At 36.1% G+C, this 21,129-nt stretch overlaps 1 protein-coding gene across 1 annotated transcript in view; it reads right to left on the bottom strand.

Annotated features, from left to right (window-relative positions):
* The window catches only part of Minpp1 (multiple inositol-polyphosphate phosphatase 1), a gene marked incomplete at its 5' end in the record, with an annotated part of 42,358 nt that extends 21,231 nt beyond the window's left edge, over positions 1-21,127 (bottom strand). The window contains 5 exons of the mRNA XM_048807590.1: positions 4,442-4,477; positions 8,469-8,602; positions 11,512-11,609; positions 17,134-17,331; positions 20,545-21,127. Coding sequence (XP_048663547.1) covers positions 4,442-4,477; positions 8,469-8,602; positions 11,512-11,609; positions 17,134-17,331; positions 20,545-21,127 — 1,049 coding nt within the window. The remainder of the gene's footprint in view (positions 1-4,441; positions 4,478-8,468; positions 8,603-11,511; positions 11,610-17,133; positions 17,332-20,544) is intronic.
* Positions 21,128-21,129: the final 2 nt, after the last annotated feature.

Raw genomic sequence — 21,129 nt, forward strand, 5'->3', positions numbered from 1 at the left:
CGGTCACCACGCTGGCGAGCCGCTGGGCCTGCTCCGGGCGCTGGCGGCGGCCCGGCTTCTCCCCTCTGGCTCAACGACAAATTGAGGAGGCTCAGGTGACTGTGCCTCACCCCCCCTACCAGGAGACCAACTGCTTATGTCACCACTGGTATTGATGGAGTTCTCTCCTCCGCCGCTTTCTGCTGACATCAGATCTCTGCCATGTTGATATCGTATGCGAATGTCAGCCTTTCGTTCCCTTTGCCGGGCAACCAAAGCAACGGGTGAGTCCTGTCCGGCCCTCGGCAGGACCCCTACCGAGAAGCAGTTTCCGCGGGCTCCCAGCCCCGGCCCAGGGAAGTTCCGGGAGCCGGAACTCGGCCTCTCCGAACTCGGTGTAAGCTCGGCCTCTCCGAACTCCTGTAAGCTCCAAGAAGCAGTCCCCGCGGGCTCAGTTCCGGGAGCCGGAGTTCGGCTGCTTAGTGCTTGTTGTATGCTCTGATAGGAGCAGGGTTCATGAAGCAGCCTCCGCGGGGCGGTTCCGGGAGCCGGAACTCGGGCGCCCCGCGCTCGGCGTTTGCTCCGATAGGCTCAGGTTCTTAGAAGCACCCAGGCGCAGAACCCTAGCAATCTGTTTGCAAGCCACAGGCGAATTGTAGCCTGGAATTACCTGATCTATGGCTGAATGAGTTGCGGTCAGTCGAAAACAGGGGACGTGACGTCAGATTACCAAGATGGTGGCTGCTGGCCTCCTCTGTGGACTGACCGGTGTGTAGAACTGAGAAGGACCGCTTCCTTCCCCCGTCTGGAACCCAGAATTCAGCCCTGAGTACGGTGCTTGCGCGGCTGGCAGAAACTGCAGCGCTGTAACCCTGCGTCTCTATCCCAGCGCACACTGCAGACTTTCGCCGCGGGGCGATTTGCTGAATAAGCAGTTACCCTCCGTGCGACAAACCTCTCGCGTTTGAGTCCCCGTAGCCGATCCTCGTGCGATGGAAATCCTTCCTCCAGGTTCCGGAGCACCCCACTATTGCTGGAAATTCCTAACAAGATATCCTTTAGCCGTCCTGACTTGTCATACTCCCACACAGTGAAGCAGCACACGGGGGTAATGCACTCCCCTCGCCGCCATCTTCCCCTCCTCAACATAGTTTTAATAGCATGATTTTACCTGGTAGAAAACGGAAGATTGCAAATAATAGTGACACATCAATGTTTCAATAAAATATAATCAGCTCTCTAAATTCAGAGTCCTTAGGGATTATTTTGGGATCTTATCACTTTCTTTTTTAACCAACAGTGCTAGGATTTTATTGGTCAATAAAATCAATCAATATATAGTCTTATGTGACTGGCTTCTTTCAGTCAGCATAATATCTAAGGTTATCCAATTGGTTGAATCTATTAGCAGCTTATTCTTCTTTTACCATATGGATGTACCATATGGTACATTGTGTGTGTCTACTCATTACTTGATGAATATCTGAACTGTTTTCAGGTTTTTGCTATCATGAATAATCTGTAATCATCCACATAAAATTCTTTGTGTAGACACATATATTCATCTCTATTAGGTAGATATTAAGAAATCAGTAATACAGATTTATGTGTAAAGAAACTGCCAACCTTTTCCAAAGAGGCTACATATATAATTTTACATTCATACCAGCATGCATGAGATTCCCAGTTTCCTTATATTTCATCAACACTTAGGACAATCCTTTTTAAATTTTATCCAATTTAGGGAGTATATTAGTGGTATTTCACTGTTTTAATATCTAATGATGGTGTGAATTTTTTCAAGTGCTTATTTGCCATCCATCTATCCTCTTTAATGAAGTCTATTCAAACTAATCTTTTTGTTTGTTTGTGGTATTTTTTTGGTAATGGTGAATGAACGCAGGGTCATGGGTATGCTAAGCACATGTTCCACCACTGAGCTATATGTCCATAACTCTTTTCTGCTTTTTGAAAAAACTGGGTTGTTTTTCTTATTACTGAGTTGTATTCTCTGTATATTCTGGATTCAAATCCTATTTGCATACTTATTTGTTTTGCAAATATTTTTTCCAAGTCTACAACTGTCTTTCTATTTTCCAAATACTGTATTCTTAAGTAAAAGTTTTTACCTGGTAGAAAACTGAAGATTGCAAATAATAGTGACACATCAATGTTTTAATCAAATATAATCAGCTCTCTTAATTCAGGATCCTTAGCATTTATTTTGGGATCTTCACACTTATTTTCCTTTTTTTAACCAACAGTGCTAGGATTTTAATTTTTATAAAGTCATTTTATCAATCTTTGTTAAAGGACCACACTCTGGCATTATATCTAAGAAATCCTTACCTAATCCAGGGTCATGTATTTATTCCTATTTTTTTCTTCTAAGAGTTTTATACATTTAGCTATTATAATTAGGACACTGTTCTTATATTTTATTTAAGAAGTTTCACATTTTCTTTTTTTAGTTGTTGATGAACCTTTTTTAAAATTAATTAATATGTGGTGCTGAGAATTGAACCCAGTGACTCACACATGCTAGGTGAGCACTCTACCACTTAGCCACAACTCCAGCCCCAAAATTTTGTTTTATGTTTATGTTTAAATCTTAGTGCATAGTATTATGTAAGGATCTGTATATCCAATTGTTCCAGCACCATTGTTATAAAGATTATTCTTTTCCCCACTGCACTGATTTGTATCTTCTGTAGAAAATCAATTCAAGTATCTATGGGGGACTGGTTCCAGAATTCCCCATGGATACTAATATCCATGGATGGTCAAGTCCCATACATAAAATGGTATACTTTGCATATGAATTCTATGTAAATAGTTATTATACTGTACTATTTAGGAAATAAGAAAAAGGTCTATCTATATTCATTACAGATAAAATTTTCTCTCCCAGAAATTTTATAGTCACAATTAGTTGAATTCCAAATAGGGCATCCAAAGATATAGATGGCCAACTAACTGTATATCTAAGTTTGTTTCACAGCTTTATTCAATTCCATGGCTTTACTGATCTACTTGACCATCACTAAAGCTTTACAATAAGTATTGAAATTAGGAATTGTAAGTCCCTTTCTTTTCAAAATTGCTTTATCTCTTCTATGTCCTTTAAATTTCTGTATAAATTTTGAAATTAGCTTCTCAATTTTGATAAGAAACTTACTGGTATTTTAATACGAATTACATTCAATCCATAGATTATCAAATTAGGTCTTTCAATTGGTAAGTGCTATATCTTTGAACTGAGGGTGATCTGTAATTTCTCTGTTTCATTTTTTATGGTTTTGGTATGCAGAAATATTCATTTATTTTAAAACATCAGTGATTTTTTTTAACTTAAGCTTTAAATCTAAAATCAACTTTTAAAGCAAGCCTTACAAGTTATTTTTAAAACTTCCTGACATAATTTTATCATGCCTCACATTCAACACTGGGGCAAACAATGAACAATGAACAGGAAAGATCTGTTATCTTGTAAAGTCTAAGGGTTATAAACCATTCAAAAAATCAAATAGGAAAAAAGTTAATTCCTATCTCAAAGCAGCTTATTGGTCATCACTAAAATCCTGTTTTTGGTAGTAAAAACTAAATAATCTGGGTTTTCTTGCCTAATTCCTATCAAACCCAAGAAAATTCTACAAATTAGTGTCATATCCATAAACAAAATATATTTATATAAATAAAAGTACTGGAAACACAATGATATAAATCGCCTCCAAGTCTTTCCTGTCTCAATTTTTATTGCATGATCAAAATATTTGGAAAAGGCTTATACATTTACCAATGTAAGCTTGTCAAATAAAATGGGGTTAAAGATCTATCAAATGAAGCAGTATGGAGATTCCTTGGAAATCTGGGAATGGAACCACCATTTGACCCAGATATCCCTCGCCTAGGACTATACCCAAAGAACTTAAAAATAGCATACTAAAGGGACACAGCCACATCAATGTTTATAGCAGGACAATTCACATTAGCTAAACTGTGGAGCCAACCTAGATGCCCTTCGGTGGATGAATAGATTAAAAAATGAGGCATATATACACAATGGAATTTTACTCAGCATTAAAGAGAATAAAATCATGGCATTTGCAGGTAAATAGATGGCATTGGAGAAGATAATGCTAAGTGAAGTTAGCCAATCCCAAAAAACCAAATGCCAAATGTGTTCTCTGATATAAGGAGGGTGACTCATAGCGGGGTGGGGAGGGGAGCATGGGAGGATTAGATAAATTCTATATAGGGAAGAGGGATGGGAGGGAAAGGGAGGGGGCAGAGGATTAGCAAGGGCAGTGGAATGTGATGGTACAAAATACATGTATGAAGACTCCAACTGGGTGTCAACATACTTTATATATAAACAGAGACATGAAAAATTGTGGTATATATGTGTAATAAGAANAAAACTAAAAAGAACTTGGGATGTACTCAGTGGTACAGTACTTACTTAGTATGCTCAAGATTCTGGGTTTGGTGTCTAGTACTGACAAGAAAAAAAAAAAAAGTATAAATGTTAACAAAGGGTTTTACTTGTTTGTTTATTTTATTTATTTTGGTGGCAGGAATTTAACTCAGGGGCACTTAACCATGGAGCCACATCCCTGGCCCCATTTTCTTTTGCCTTTTTTTTTTTTTTTTTAATTTTGAGACAGGGTCTCACTAGGTTGCTTATTGTCTTGCTTAATGGTTGAGGCTGGCTTTGAACCTGTGATCCTCCTGCCTCAGCCTCCTGAGCCACTAGGATTATGGACAAGTGCCACTGTGCCTAGCTAACAAAGGCAATTTGATGAGAAACTCTATTTTAAAATAAAAATATTTTGTATTCTTAAAAGAAGACATGTATAATAAAATTTCATGATTATTCTATTTATAATAAAAAATCTACATGCCCATTGGCAAGAGTAGATGGTATAAATTGTAGTACATTCACAATACTGAATATTGTACTCTAGTAAAAATGAACCATAGCAATATGCAGTAGTATACTGAATATTTTAAACATAATGTTGAAGGAAAAAAGCAAGTCCAGAAGACAATAAGCAGTATGATTCCATGTAAAACTAATGTATATTATTTGAATGGTATCAATAATTATGTTAAAATTTTGAAAAAACAAAACTAAATAAGCATTTTATAAAAATCATCAATTATCTACTCCAACACCTGAAGACTAAATAATATGCTACTGAATGAACAAGGGGTTGCAAAAGACATCAAGGAGGAGATTAAAAAATTCTTAGAGGTGAATGAGAACACTGATACAACATATTGAAATCTCTGGGACACTATGAAGGCAGTGCTAAGAGGAAAGTTCATTGCATAGAGTTCATTCCTTAAAAAAGAAAAGTCATCAAATAAATGACCTAACATTACATTTCAAAGCCCTAGAAAAAGAAGAACAAATCAACACCAAAAGCAATAGAAGACAGGAAATAACTAAAATCAGAGCTGAAATCAATGAAATTCAAACAAAAGAAACCATTGAAAAACCTGACAAAACAAAAAGTTGGTTCTTTGAAAAGGTAAATAAAATTGCTTAGCCATGCTAACAAAGAGAAGGAAAAAACTCAAATTACTAACATACATGATGAAAAAGGAAATATCACAACAGACACTACAAAAATACAGAAGATAATTAGAAATTATTTTGAAAACTTGTATTCCAATAAAATAGAGAATACTGAAGGCATTGACAAATTTCTAGAGTCATATGATTTGCCCAAATTGAATCAGGATGATATACACAATTTAAACAGATCAATTTCAAGCAATGAAATAGAAGACGTCATCAGAAGCCTACCAACCAAGAAGAGCCCAGGACCAGATGGATACACAGCTGAGTTCTACAAGACATATAAAGAAGAACTAATAACTATACTCTTCAAATTATTTTGTGAAATAGAAAAAGTTGAAGCACTTCCAAATTCATTCTATGAGACCAATATCACCCTGATTCCAAAAATCAGGCAAAGACACAATCAAAGAAAGAAAACTTCAGACCAATATCTCTAATGAACATAGATGCAAAAATTCTCAATAAAATTCTGGCAAATTGAATTCAAAAACATATCAAAAAGATCATGCACCATGATCAAGTGGGGTTCATCCTAGGGATGCAATGTTGGTTGAACATAGGGAAATCAATAAATGTAATTCATCACATCAATAGACTTAAAGATAAGAATCATATGATCATCTCAATAGATGCAGAAAAAGCATTTAACAAAATATAGCACCCCTTCATGTTCAAAACACTAGAAAAACTAGGGATAACAAGAACATATCTCAACATTGTAAAAGCTATCTATGCTAAGCCCCAGCCAACATCATTCTAAAGGGAAAAAAATTGAAAGCATTCCCTCTAAAAACTGGAACAAGACAGGGATGCCCCATTTCACCACTTCTATTTAACGTAGCTCTTAAAACACTGGCCAGAGCAATTAGACAGAAGAAAGAAATTCATTAGAAAAAGAAGAACTCAAATTAGCACTATTTGCTGACAAATATGATTCTATACCTAGAAGACCCCAAAAATTCCACAAGAAAACTTCTAGAACTAGTAAATTAATTCAGCAAATTAGCAGGATACAATATCAATACCCATAAATCAAAGGCATTTCTATATATCAGTGACAAATCCTCTGAAAGGGAAATGAGGAAGACTACCCCATTTACAATAGACTCAAAAAAAAAAAAAAAACTTGGAAATCAACCTAATGAAACAGGTGAAAGACCTCTACAATGAAAACTACAGAACGCTAAAGAAAGAAATTAAAGAAAACCTTAGAAGATGGAAAGATCTCCCTTGTTCTTGGATAGGCAGAATTAATATTGTCAAAATGACCATAGTACCAAAAAGCACTATACAGATTTAATGGAATTCCAATCAAAATCCCAATGACATTCCTCATAAACATAGAAAAAGCAGTCATGAGATTCATCTGGAAAAATAAGAGACCCAGAAAAGCTAAAGCAATCCTTAGCAAGAAGAGTATAACAGGTGGCATCACTACACCAGACCTTAAACTATACTACAGAGCAATAGTAATTAACAAAAACAGCATGGTATTGGCACCAAAACAGACTGGTAGCCAATGGTACAGAATAAAGGACACAGAGACTAACCCACATAATTTCAGTTATCTTAGACAAAGGCACCAAAAATATACATTGAAGAAAAGATAGCCTCTTCAACAAATGGTGCTAGAATGAAATTAAATCCCTCTCTCTCACCATGCACAAAACTCAATTCAAAGTGGGTCAAGGATCTAGGAATTAAACCAGAGACACTGCATCTATTAGAAGAAAAAGTAGGCCCAAACTCCAACATGTCAGATTAGGCCCCAACTTTCTTACTAAGACTCCTATAGCAAAAGAATTAAAATCAAGAATAATAAATGAGATGGATTCAAACTGAAAACCTTCGCAACAAAAGAAACAATCTTTTGTGGGGCAAATAGAGAGCCTACAGAATGGGAGAAAATGTTTACTACTCGCTCATCAGATAGAGCACTAATCTCTAGGGTATATAAAGAGCTCAAAAAGCTAAACCAAAAAAACAAATAACCCAATCAATAAATGGGCCAAAGAACTGAACAAACAGTTCTCAGAAGAGGATAAACAATCAATCAACAAATATATGAAAAAATGTTCAACATCTCTAACTATTAGAGAAATGCAAATCAAAACTACTCTAAGATTTCATCTCACTCCAGTCAGAATGGTGGCTATTAAGAACACAAACAAGTGTTGACGAGGAACTGGGGAAAAAGGCACACTTGTACATTGCTGGTGGACTGCAAATTGGTGCACTCAATATGGAAAGCAGTATGGAGATTCCTTGGAAAATTGGGAATGGAACTACCATTTGACCCAGCTATCCCTCTCCTCGGTCTATACCCAAAGGACTTAAAAACAGTATACTGCAGTCACATCAGTGTTTATAGAAGGACAATTCACAATAGCTAAACTGTGAAACCAACGTAGATGCCCTTCAGCAGATGAATGGATAAAGAAAATGTGGTATATATACACAATGGAATATTAATCAGCAATAAAAGAGAAAAAATCATGGCATTTGCAGGTAAATGAATGCCAAATGTTTTCTCTGATATAATGAGGCTGATTCATAATGGGGTTGAGAGGGGGAGCATGGGAGGATTAGATGAACTCTAGATAAGGCAAAGGGGAGGGAGAAGAAGGAGGGTATGTGGGCGGGAAAGATGGTGAAATGAAATGGACATCATTACCCCAAGTATATGTATGAAGACACGAAGGGTGTGAATATACTTTGTATACAACCAGAGATATGAAAAATTGTGCTCTATATGTGTAATATGAATTATAATGCATTCTGCTGTCACATATAACAAATCAGAATTTTAAAAAGACAAAAAAAAATCATCAATTATAAAATATTTTCCAGAAGTTTAATAGCAATCTCAGAATTTACTTCAAAATTTTATAGCTTTTACCTTTGCTTCTCTTCAACTGCTTTGTCCAGGTGCTGAAAGATATCCTGAAAGAGGGTGCAGCTGGATCGACTATTAATGGTATATCCATATCCTCTTTTCCAATATTGTTTCAGATCATTTAGATATTCTAATACCTAAAAATAAAAATTTCAAATATTATTTCTAATACATTTTCATAAATGTTAGAGATTTTCTAATTTAATAACATTTCCCCAGAAACAGTTATATTATCATTCTGTACAAAATACAGTAGAATCTTAGCATTTAGATTTTAATATCATGCATTAAAGAGTTAGCGCTGAAGGTATATGACACACAATAACTTTTGCTGCATCACAAATTTGAATCAAGGCTTGTGGGCCAAACAAGTTAGTAAATCTTCAAATCTAATAATCCATCATCCATGGCAGGTTAGGAGAGTGGATTAAGAACATGCAGTTAGCTCCTCTTTCTTCTAAAATTACATTAAGATGATAGCAAAGACAGATACAGAGAAAAAAAAGTACCTGGAAGAGTTTTCATTACATAGCATAGAAAGACATTAACAGAAGATTAAGAAATTAACTTTCGGTGTATGTAGGGTATGTGTATTGAACTCAGTGTCTCACACATGCTAGGCAAACATTCTACTGCTGTGGTATACCTCCAGCCCTTTTTAGTTTTTGAGACAGGGTCTTGCTAAGTTGCTCAGGCTAGCCTCGAACTGAACTTGCAGTCTCCTGCCTTAGCCTCTGGAGTCATTGGGAACTACAGGTATGTGCCACTATGCATGGCTGGATCAGAATTTTAAGCATTTAAAGATGATAAGCTTCTATAAAAACGAAGTACAAGTCATAATAAGTTTAAGCCCAGGGGTAGGCCAGTGCCATATACCAAAACCAAAATATAATAAAGAGACAATTAATTCTAGAAGTTAGCAAAAGGGACAAAGTAAACATAAAGTTAAAAAAAAGATTTTAAATAAGCCAGGTCCAATGGTACACACTCATAACCCCAGCTACTCAGGAAGCAAGTTTGAAGCCAACCTGGGCAACTTAGCAAGACGGTTGCATTAAAATACAAACTATGATGGGCTGGGGATGTAGCTCAGAATGATATTTAATAAAAGAGATTTAAAATCTCATTTGTACATTATTAAAACTTTATATAAAAACTAAAAATATAAATAGAAGATAATTTTTCTGACAAAGTATGTTACCCAAACTGAATCAGAAAAATATAAATATACAACATAACTACAGAGTCAAAGGTCCAAACAGAAAATGAGTTTTTCAAATTTTAAGAGATAAATTTGCCAAACTTTGCAAATAATCCTGCAAATCTGAATGACATGGACTTTTCCTTGCTTCCTTTCTTTGTTTCCTTCTAGTATTGAGGATTGTACCTACAGCATTTTACCAATGAGCTACATCCCCAGCCCTTTTTTAATTTGGAAACAGGGTCTTACTAACTTTTCCAGACTGGCCTCTGATTTGCAACCCTTCTGCCTTGACCTCCCAGGTCCCCGTGGTTACAGGCATGGACTACCCTGCACCACCATGCCCAGCCATGGATATCTGATAGAAAAATATTAGATACCAAAATTGACCTAGAAATGATAGACAATCTAGATACACTCATTACCTTAGAAGGTATGTACAAAGTTGCAAAATAGGCTATCCCCCAGAAAAACGTGTCATTTCTTTTGTAAAGATTTGCCTGACGACCATTTAATCAACTTCCTTTTGTGCACCACTATATCTTATATATACTTATATTATAAATGGCTTTATTTCACTCCTTCTGCCATTCTTTGAAGATAATGCTATCTTAATGTTAGTCATCTTCAGTTCCAAGCAAGTATCTGGCATAGAACAGGAATTCGAGAAATGTTGGCTAAAAGAAAGCACATATGGTCCAGCATTTCACAAGGCCTAGATAATTTGTATAATTCTCAGAATTTCAAAAGTACCTATTTATTTTTAATTTTAAAATATATTAATGGAGAATCTCAAACATATAAAAGTATAGAATAGTAGTACAACAAGTAGTACCCAAGTGTACCCATCATCCAACTTCAACAATAATCGATATTTGACCAATCCTATTTCAGCTATGTTCCTGCCTCCACCACTGAATTCAAACAAATTTCAAACACCATTTTATTTCATCTGTAAATACTTTAGTATGTAAACCTATTATTACACAGTGCAAGTGCTAAGCAGGGATAAATTATTTTATATTAAATTACTAATAAAAGAAAAAATCATAGGAAATTCCTAAATCAAAAGATAACTTCATATTTTTAAATAAAAAATTAAATTTATTCTTACATATAAAAATTCAATTAATTTAATATACATGTATTTTGAGTTTTCAAGTCATGATTCTTTAAATAAGCCTTTTATTTACAGAGGGAAAAAGATACTTCCACAATGGAAAAATCTGGCAGGCAATACTTTAATCAAATGACCAAACATATCATTATCAAAGATGTAACAGACCGACATTCCTTCTGATGTGATGCACTGAAAGGATATATCACTTATGTGGAATTCTTGTCAAAAATGTTTAATCTGAATCTGACCTTAAAAAATCAGTCAGAAAATGAAGAGCAAAAGAGGGAAATGAGGTAAGCAGACAGGAATTGTAAGTGAATTACTGCCACCACCAGGTGGAACACAGAACTCAATTTCCCATGAAAATTTCTATGTAAGAACAGTCAGGTCTTTGGAAAATCACTTGTTCTGAAGTTTGGCTTTCTATAAAAATAATAATTTGGATTATATACCCTTCCAGTAGTAAAATTTGATGAAGGGTTGAAAAGGTTTTAAACTGAGGAGCCCTAGAAATCAAATCATGAAAAAAAATGTTTTCCCAAGTTTTATGAACTTTTTACAAGTGAAACCTATTTGAACGTTAATTTCTATTTATAAGGAAAATAGTCACAAGACAATTTATGCTCCCTAACTTTGCTTATTTTCAGAAAAGCTGCTTTAAGTAACAAACAAACAAAAAAAAAAGCCCCATTAAACCATGAAGTAACTGCAAAAGTAATACTCACCTTTGCATCATCTATGTCAAAAACATCACACCAAGGAGATTTGACACCTCTAATTGCCAGGTCAAATGAACAGGTGAAAAAAGCTACCTGAATTAAATCTGGGGGGAAAACAGGTAAAATTTTATGAGTTATTAGTTTCTGCAATTTTTCAAAAGCTGAATATTGCTAGAATGCCATTTGCAGCAAAGTTGAAAAAACTGGATATGTTTGGTTTGGAGAAGAGCCTAGTTTTTTTTTTTTTTCCCTGGTTATCAAAGAATTAATACTTGCTCTGTGCAAGGGAAGGACTACAACTATCAGGAATAAATCACAAGGATGTATACATTTCAGTCCAATAAAACCAAGAAATTTTCTGTAACTTTTTTCAGTTTTTAAAACTATTTATTAAGAGCATGTTTGCCTGGCAAATCCAACAAAAAGGTTAACCCAAAGACCTACTACATTAAACAGACTTTTATTTTGCTAATATTAGAGGGCTGGTAAAGGGAAAATAAAATTATAAAGATTTTAGTCCCCAACTTGAAAATTAGGAATAACAAAGTGTATTTATTGAACAATATTTTTAGGGGGTTCTGGGGACGAGGGATTGAACTCAGGGGCACTAGGCTAATAACATATCTCTAGCCCTATTTTGTATTTTCTTTAGAGATAAGGTCTCACTGAGTTGCTTAGCACCTTGCTTTTGCTGAGGCTGGCTTTGAATTTGCAATCCTCCTGCCTCAGCCTCCCCAGTCACTGGGATTACAGGCTTGCACCGCCACATCCAGCTTAATGAACGATTTTTTAAGCTACAGAATAGTGCCAGGCATTATAGGCACATGCCTATAATTCCAGCAACTCCACAGGCTGAGGCAGGAAGTTGGCCAAGTTCAAGGGCAGCCTTAGCAATTAGCAAAATCCTAACTCAAAATTTTAAAAATAAAAAGGGATGGAGCTATAGTTCAGAGGTAGAACACCCCTAGGTTCAATTCTCAGTACTGGGGAGTATGGGAACTATTCAATAATTCATAACTATTAGGAAAAGGCATATAAAGAAAGAAAGGTATAAAAGGAGAGAGAGGACTACAGAAAACAGGGAAAAAAGAGCAAAGTGAAGGGGCAGGAGAAAGGTGAAAGAGTCCACAGAAGAACAAGGGAAAATTACACACTAAAAAGGGAGTGAAAAGTTGGTATTACAGCATCAGTTTTTCAAATTTAGTTGCTCAAGCAATTTCATAATAAGCTATCTGGGATTTTTATATTGCTAAATCACTGATTACATCACTTTCATATGTGTACACACATGTGTGTATATGTATGTATGTATCAAAAAAAAGGACAAGGGAATGAGTGCTTGGGCTATAAAAAGGTAGCCTTTATCAGTAGGAAAAAAAACATTGCTGCTCTCTAATCAAGAAGTAGCTGGCATCTAATCCTAGAGAGAGAGAAAAGAAGTCAACTACAGGGATTACCTTTATTATTTCAATTTTTCTTTAAAATATTGTCTTTCCTCTTTCCCAAAGGAAAAATGGGACCAAATTTAATTGTTACATGCTTTCTGCAATAGTTCTGAGTTTACACAATTCCTGAGGTAGTATATAGTTGTAAAAAATAAATTTCAGTGGGAATATACCTAAAAGCCATTCAAAACTTCTGCTCATATAAAGGGAAGGGTTTATAGGGCTGGGGTTATGGCTCAGCAGTAGAGCACTTGCCTCACATGTGCAAGGCCCTGGGTTTGATCCTCAGCACCATATATGTTATTAAAAAAAATAAAGGGAAGGGTTTATAATCCCAATACCTAATATAATAGAGTGACTTAACTACTATTCATGTTTGATGAAAGGAACTGGCTCATTTAGACTTGAAACTATGAAAGTCAGCCCATTTGTATACCCTTTAACCAGAGAGAAGTGACCAAAAACACCTGGTTTTCTTTTGTTTGTTTGTTTGTTTTGTTTTGTTTTGTTCTGTTTTGTTTACCAAAAGTCTTTGAAGTACAGGGAAATGAAAACTAATGCTATCATATATCTAATTCTAACATGAATTATTCTGAGCAAAGTCATTCTAGGCTCTCTGGATCTCAACTTGTTCACCTACAAAACAATGAAGTTGAAACAAATGATCTTACTTGATGAGTTATGGCTAATTCATGTATTATGACCACTTCCAACTTCTTGGTCAATCTTTTGGAGCCTCAAAAATATTTCAGATGCATTAGAAATTTAAGTATTAAAAAATAAACAAATAAATAGAAGAAAATAGGAAAATAAACTAATCTTGAGTTTCAAGAATATTCTTAAGCAAAATATAATGATCAGATGCCATAATAAAGAGACAGATATGGTTTCACAAAAGATGTAAACTTAAGGTACCAAAAACGAGCCTAAAAGATAGGCAATAAATTAAGAGAAAATATTAGCAACAATAAGCCAACGACTAATTCTTTGCTAGACAGAATTAAAAGGTTTGGTCAATATATCTCCAATATAGAGAGGATATCTATGACCAATAAGAAAAATGTAAAAAATACTCAATAGCAAACAGACAATAGGGCTGGAGGTAAAGCTCAGTGGCAAAGTGTTTATCCAGCATGTGCCAAGCCCTGGGTTTGATCCTGAGTACCAAAATGAAGTGAGGGAAAGAAGGAGGATGAGAGAGGGAGGAGAAGAGAAGGGGGCAGAAAACAAGATTATGAAGAGGCAACTAAACATCTGGCTGATAAACATATAAAAAGGTTTTGGATTTCAGAAGAAATTAAATAAATGTAAATTAAAGCTAGACATTATTTTTCACTAATCAAAGAGCCTAAGTTAAAATGATTAATAGTATTAAGTGCTAGATGAGATAGTAGAACATTCTTATATATTGATACAAATTTTTCTACACCTTCAGAGAACAATTTGGAAGTATATTGTGTCAAATATTCATACTTGTTAACCCAGCAACGTCACCTGTTATTACTTTTCTTATAAACTCTCCAGTGTGAAATATAATCCTTATAAACCATAAGAATGCTCTTTGTAATATCACTAGATAGTTAAAAACTAGAAAAGTTTTCAGTAGAAAAAATGGTTTCCTATATAAAAGAATTTGGACTATATATTAGCTCCAGATTCTTTTATAGCAGTAAAATTTGATGGGTTAAGTAACTTTTAACCAGCATTGACCCAGAAATCAAACCATATAGTCTATGAAATAACATAATTTATAAAGGAATAAGACAGAACTATATGTACAGACAGATGTATTATTAAGTAAAAATAAATTACAGATAGTACATACAGTAGGACTATCTCTTTATGTTAAAAAAGTAGGTATTTGAATGGCAAAAATATTTATGGAGCAGTTACTATGCCAGGCACTGTGCTAAATGTCTTACATAAATTAATCTCAGATAATCCTTGCAATAATCCTTTGGGGCAAATATAATTCCTATATCCATTTTATACAGAAGGAAACTGCGGCATAGAGATATTAAGGAACTTGGCAAAAATCATAATTCACGGTTAGATTAAAATTCAAATACAAACGGTGCAATCCCAGGATCAACTATTTCAACTACTATGCTTATAGTGCCTCCAAAATAAGTTGCTCTTGCTGGGCACAGTAGTTACATGCCTATCATCCCAAGGACTCAGAAGCCTGAGGCAAGAAGATTACAAGTCAGCCTCAGCAAATTAGTGAGGCCCTAAGCAATTTAGTGAGACCTTGTCTCAAAATAAAAATAAAAAGGGCTGAGATGTGGCTCAGTGGTTAATAAGCACTCCAAGTTCAATCCCTAGTATCAAAAAAAAAAAAAAAAGTTCCTCTTGGTTATTCCATCAGGAAAACACAAATAATCCTTACCCATTCAGAGACTAAAAGTAGTTTTTAATGTACTTGGGGGGTGGGGGACACACACAGTGCTGTGAATTAAACCCAAGGCCTTGCTCATGATAAGCGAGCACTCTACCACTGAGCTACATCCCTAGTCCTAAAAGTAGTTTTTAAAAACCTTCTACTACAGAATAATGGCTAGAGACTAGTATACTTATATCATGGGGAATTCTGTGTATAAGTTTTAAAATGTAGGACTAGGCTAAAGTTATAGCTCAGTGGTAGAACATTTGCCTAGCATATTCAAGGCCCTGTGGTCAATCCTCAGCACTATAAATAAATAAATAAAAATAGAAAGGATTAAAATTACATTTAAAAAATACAAAGTTGCATAAAATCAAATTTCAGACTCAAATGCACTTTGATACCATTCTAAAAGTTTAAAAATCCACAAAACAATATCCCAGTTATGTACAGAAACATATATACTGGCACAGGAGGATGATTAAGTGATGAATTGATGACAATGTCTCTGGAGAGAAAAGAAAAAGAATGAGATCCAGGAGAGAAACCCAAGGTCCTTGGTGCTATTTAGAGCAACTAAGTGAAGCATAAAACTAAGTTTCGAGTATACAGTATTCATTATGTCAGCCTTTATTCTTACCTACATGTTTTAATTATTTCCCAATAAGAAAATTTTAAAGCTCCACAGGTGACCCCAATGTACAGCTGGTTTGCGGAAAGGAAAAAAAACTCAATTTCAAATAATAGTTTAGACATCATCATTTTTTTAATCCTTATAAAGCATCTGGTCTCCAAAACAGACTTAACTGAAAAATAGTTTCACCCCTCCACATTTCCTACTTCCAATCTCTTGGAAGTTGATTCACAATATAATAAAATTTATAATCTTTGTGTGTGTATGTCCATGAACATATATGTATAAAACTTTATTTTTATAAAAAAATTTATTTTTGTCAACATCTGCTTTACAGATTACAAATTTATAAAAAACTGGAAAAAAATTTTATTAATTTTCCATTGCTTAGGTCACCATGTGCCCTGTTTTCCACTGGTTTTCCCAGAATAATTAATAATAATAGTATTATCTTTTACTCTCAAAAAGTGTCCCAGTTTGGATGATAGACTGCAGTCAGCCCTTACATATCTTGTGACAGACATGATTACTTATCTTTTCAACATCTCTACATATAAAAGCCTCAAAAAACATACCACTTCGCTTTTCACTTTCAAAAACTCTCATACATGTACTTTTGAACTGTTTTAAAAACTAAAGAATTTATGAGTCTCTTTGAATAACTTTATGAAGCAAATTCAGAAAACAAAATTTTTTGTTTTTACAAGTAATGCTCAGAGTTTAGGTTTTCAAAAAATTTCAGAATACAAGCCAGGTATGGTGGCGCATGACTTCCCAGTTACTTGGGAAGCTAAAGCTGAAGAACTGCCAAGTTTGAGGCCAGTTACAGCAACTTAGCAAGGCCCACAGCAACTTAGCAAGACCCTGTCTCAAATATAAAATTTAAAAAGGGGCTGAGGACTTGGTTCAGTGATTAAATACCCTTGGGTTCAATCCCTAGTACAAAAAAAAAAAAAAAAAATTCAGAATACAGAGAATTGTATACCTTAATTTACATAATATTGGAAGAATATGAATTTAAATAGTAAGCATGAGGTGTTTCTTAAATTGAATGTAAATTCAATTTGGGCCTTTAAAAGGAATAACACTAAATTTCCTAATTTTTTCATTTTCACAGTTCAAAATTATTTAAGCCACAGTTCAAATGAATGCAGCAGATATATTACCTGCATTTAAATTGTTTACCGGCACTTGCAAAACAGCTGCAACTTTTTTTAAAATGCTCTGCATTTCTGGTCCAGTTTTGAAGGCTTCTACATGATAAAGAGCTGTAGCATTCCTTTCCACTTCAGTTAAGAACTTCTTACAATGATCAAAGAACCTCATTAGTTTGTCATTTATGCTTGGAGGTCCACACTCCATATCTGAAAGAAAAAAAAAAGTTATATACATGCAAATTATTGACATAAATGATGGGTATCAGGGATTGAACCCAGGGGCATTTAACCTCTGAGCCACATCCCCAGCCCTTTTTATTTCAAGACAGGGTCTCACTAAGTTGCTTAGGGCCATGCTAAGTTGCTGAGGCTGGCTTTGAACTTGTGATCCTCCAGTCTCAGCCTCCCTGGCAATAAATGATACTTTTAAATTACTAAAAATTTTGCTTCAAGTGTGAAAAAGGAACATAATGACATTAATCTGCATATCTGAAATAATGTATCAGTCAAGAAAGACAAAGTATAAAATTTTATTACCCATTTATAATGATGGCAATTCTTAAAGAGAATATGCTAGAAATACTAAAATACAATCAACACCCAAAATAAAATGTGTTGAAGCAATACTACACAGTGAAATAAAGGTAACCAAAATGAATGTTTTCTCATAGACAAAAAAATAATTAGGCAAGAAAATCATAAGAAGTGCAAAACTGTGTTATGAAAGTTTTGTTTCTGTCAGGCAGAGAAAACTTCAGAAAGCAAACTAAAAACCAGCAGTCTCTAGGTACAAGGTGAGAGAGAATTTAACAGATTAGACCTGTTTCTCCACTCAACCAAAATCTAAATAGATTGTTTTATTTTCTTAATTAATTTTCCTAACCCTGTGTTACTTTACAAAAGATTTTACTTTAGACAAAAACTACTGACAGCACACACAAAGTTTCAAGTCTACTGGGCTTCACTGTGCTAAGTGCTTCTGATTTGGTTTATCTTTTAACTGAAGATCCTAGGTAACTCCGTTTAACAGTATGCTATTCCCCCAACTTGGCAAACATGTACTGGAAAAGCATTCATAACCATGCTTCAACTATTGGGGTGTCTTTTAAGTTTTTCAACCATATTCAAAACATCTCAATTATCATTCCTCCAATAATTCACCATGAAAATAACACCACGTATTATTTCTGTACACAAAATCTAAGAAATTCAAATATAGTTATACCATTGTTTTAGATATACAACGCAAAAATATACATATATGTGAAGGCATAGTCCCTGAAATAGATCATTTCTCCCACTTTAATTGTTAATTGGATTATAGTTCTTAAGAAAGTATCTTCAGGAGCCAGTATATGTCATCCTAGTAACTCAGAAGGCTGAGGGAAGAGGATCACAAGTATGACGCTGGCTTCGGCATCTTAGGGAGACCTTGTCTCAAAATAAAATAAAAAGAGCTAGAGATGGATGTTGCTCAGTGGAAGTAGAGTGTCCCTCAGTTCAGTCCCCACTACCAAAACCCAAAAAAGACCAACTTCACTAGGAAAATAAGAGAACTTTGTCATCTTTTCTGTGCCCTCAAAATATGATTTCTCTTGTGGGTCTGGATGGTTCATCCTTGTTATTATCTAATTACTGCTGCTCTTTAAACAGAAACAAATGCATTGTTCTATTTCTATAAAAACACAAAATCTAATTCAGTGGTCTCCCTCAAAAGCCCAGATTTACACAACAGGCAAAACAATTGTCTGTGTAGGATAATGAAGTGGCTAGGCAAAGGATTTAATCTCTGAGACTGAAAAATGGTGAGAGGGGGGTTTATCCTGAACTACTCTGACCCCTGGCTTTTCCCCGAGGCAAATGACAATCTTCACAATGCAATCTGAGTGCCATCATTCATGCCCTGAGGTCCAGTATATGTTGTGCTACATTAAAATTCAGCTAATTTAGGCAACCTATAGGGAACTTTCACCCAAACTAATAGGAAAAACCTAGTTATAGTTTAAAAGCACGACTCAGTAAGTAACAAGTTAGTTTACTGAGTTACCCACAAAGCAATAACATGATACACAATTAGTGGAAAAATCCCTTGCAGACTGCTGAACTGCTATGGAAGAAATGATAAATCAGTTTTGTTTTGTTTTTTAAATTTGGGCTGTAAAGCTAAATGAAGTTCCTCACTTCAATTCATACCTTAAAACCTAGAAGTAGTTATTAACAATTGTTCATATCTCTGTCATAAAAATGTTATGTTTTTATTCTCATCAGATATTATAGGACAAAAGGAAGCTGTATAGTGTAATGCTTAAAAAAGCAAGTTATGAGCCAGGTGCAGGTGTCCATGCCTGCAATCGCTGCTGCAACTGGGAAGGCAAAAGGATTTAAATTCAAAGTTAGCCTCAACAGCTTAGCAAGACCTTGTCTCAAACTAAAAAAAAAAAAAAAAAAAAAAAAAAAAAAGGCAAAAAAGAGCTGGGGATGTGGCTCAGCAGTTAAGTACCCTTGGGTTCAATGTGGGGGGTACTATCAGCTTCAGAGAAGAGTTGTGAAGATTAAGTAAAACAAATGTGAGACATGTGTGGTATATATGAGGCATTGGGTGTTTGCTACAATATAATTGACTATAAAAACATTTTGATGGGAAAAGTATCATTCTGGAAAAACAGAAGACCTGGACTCCAGGCCTGACTAGTCCTCAAATTAGAGGACAACCTTGGGCTCAACTTCTTTGCCTGATAAATAAAAAAGATACTACTATTTCATCTCTCAAATTTTGAAAAAGTATGAAATCAATTGGTAGGTAAGGTATTGCTTTTGACAATGAACCGCAACTACAATAAGAGAACTCTATAACAGTAAATACAACAACCATACAGAAGGAAAAAGCAGGGAATAAATAAGGCTTGTTAACAGCTTCCTAAATCGGGTGTTAAGTCTAGACCAGACACCTGAAAAAGGTGATGAGTAAAAACCCCAACTTGTATTACAAGCAATGCCTGAGGAAGAAGGTTCTAAATATCATTTTTAAAGAGTGTTTTCAACCATAAAACTAACTGCCAGGGAGGTAAGAAGGGACAGACAGGCTGGCACTCAAAAGTGGTTAACTCAATTTGGAAAAGGGAGACCAAAAATTTTGGGAAAGATCATCTCCTTTCCTGCTCTGGATCCCAGAGTCTACTACAGCGTTCGGTACGTAAAAGGTGCTAAAATTCATATCTGATGAATGAATGAATAAGTAAATAAATAAATGTACACATGAAAGGAGAGATAATCAAGTTCATAACATCCTGTACCCAGAGAAAGCACAGCCTGAAGGGTAGAAGTTAGGATACAGAGCAAAGTGAGGCGAGACTGGGGGTGGGGAAGTCCAGGGAAGATTCGGGAACGCGGCAGAGCATCTGCCCCGCGGCGCGCGGTCACCTGAGACGTCGGGCGGTGACAACCCAGGATGGTAGTGCTCCCACAGCCCCCGCAAGAAGGCGGAGCCGCTGTCCACGCAGCGGTGCTTGGAGCTGGTGATCAGTCGCAGGCGGCTGTAGTTCTCCCGGCTGAAGAGAGCTGGGAAGAGGGAGGCCAGTCGCAGCGCCAGCTGTCGCATGTCCTGCCGCCCTTTCTCCACCAACTGCCCATCCATCCAGTCCGCGTACCACAGCGGCCAGTCGGCCAGCGCGGCGCCCAGGTCGCGATCGCTGGCATTGCCCGGCCTATCATGCCCCGGCCCGCGGGCCTGCAGCATCCCGTGCAGCTGCCTCAGCTTGCGGATCTGCTTGGCCGTGGGGTAGCGGGTACCATGGCGGATGAGGGCCACCAGCTGCACCGGGGTGCAGCTCCCCTCCAGCAGCTCTGGGTCCCGCTGCGGCGCCTCGGGGTCCGACAGTAGTCCGGGGTTGACATCTTCGTAGCGAGTCTTGGTGCCGAAGTAGGGGCTGAGCGCCGAAGCCACCTGGTCCTTCGGCTCCTGGAGAGAGCAGCGCGCCGAGCGACGAAGCAGCGCGCAGCGGGACC

The sequence above is a fragment of the Marmota marmota genome, unplaced genomic scaffold (assembly GCF_001458135.2).
Source record: "Marmota marmota marmota unplaced genomic scaffold, marMar, whole genome shotgun sequence".
NCBI lineage: Eukaryota > Metazoa > Chordata > Mammalia > Rodentia > Sciuridae > Marmota > Marmota marmota.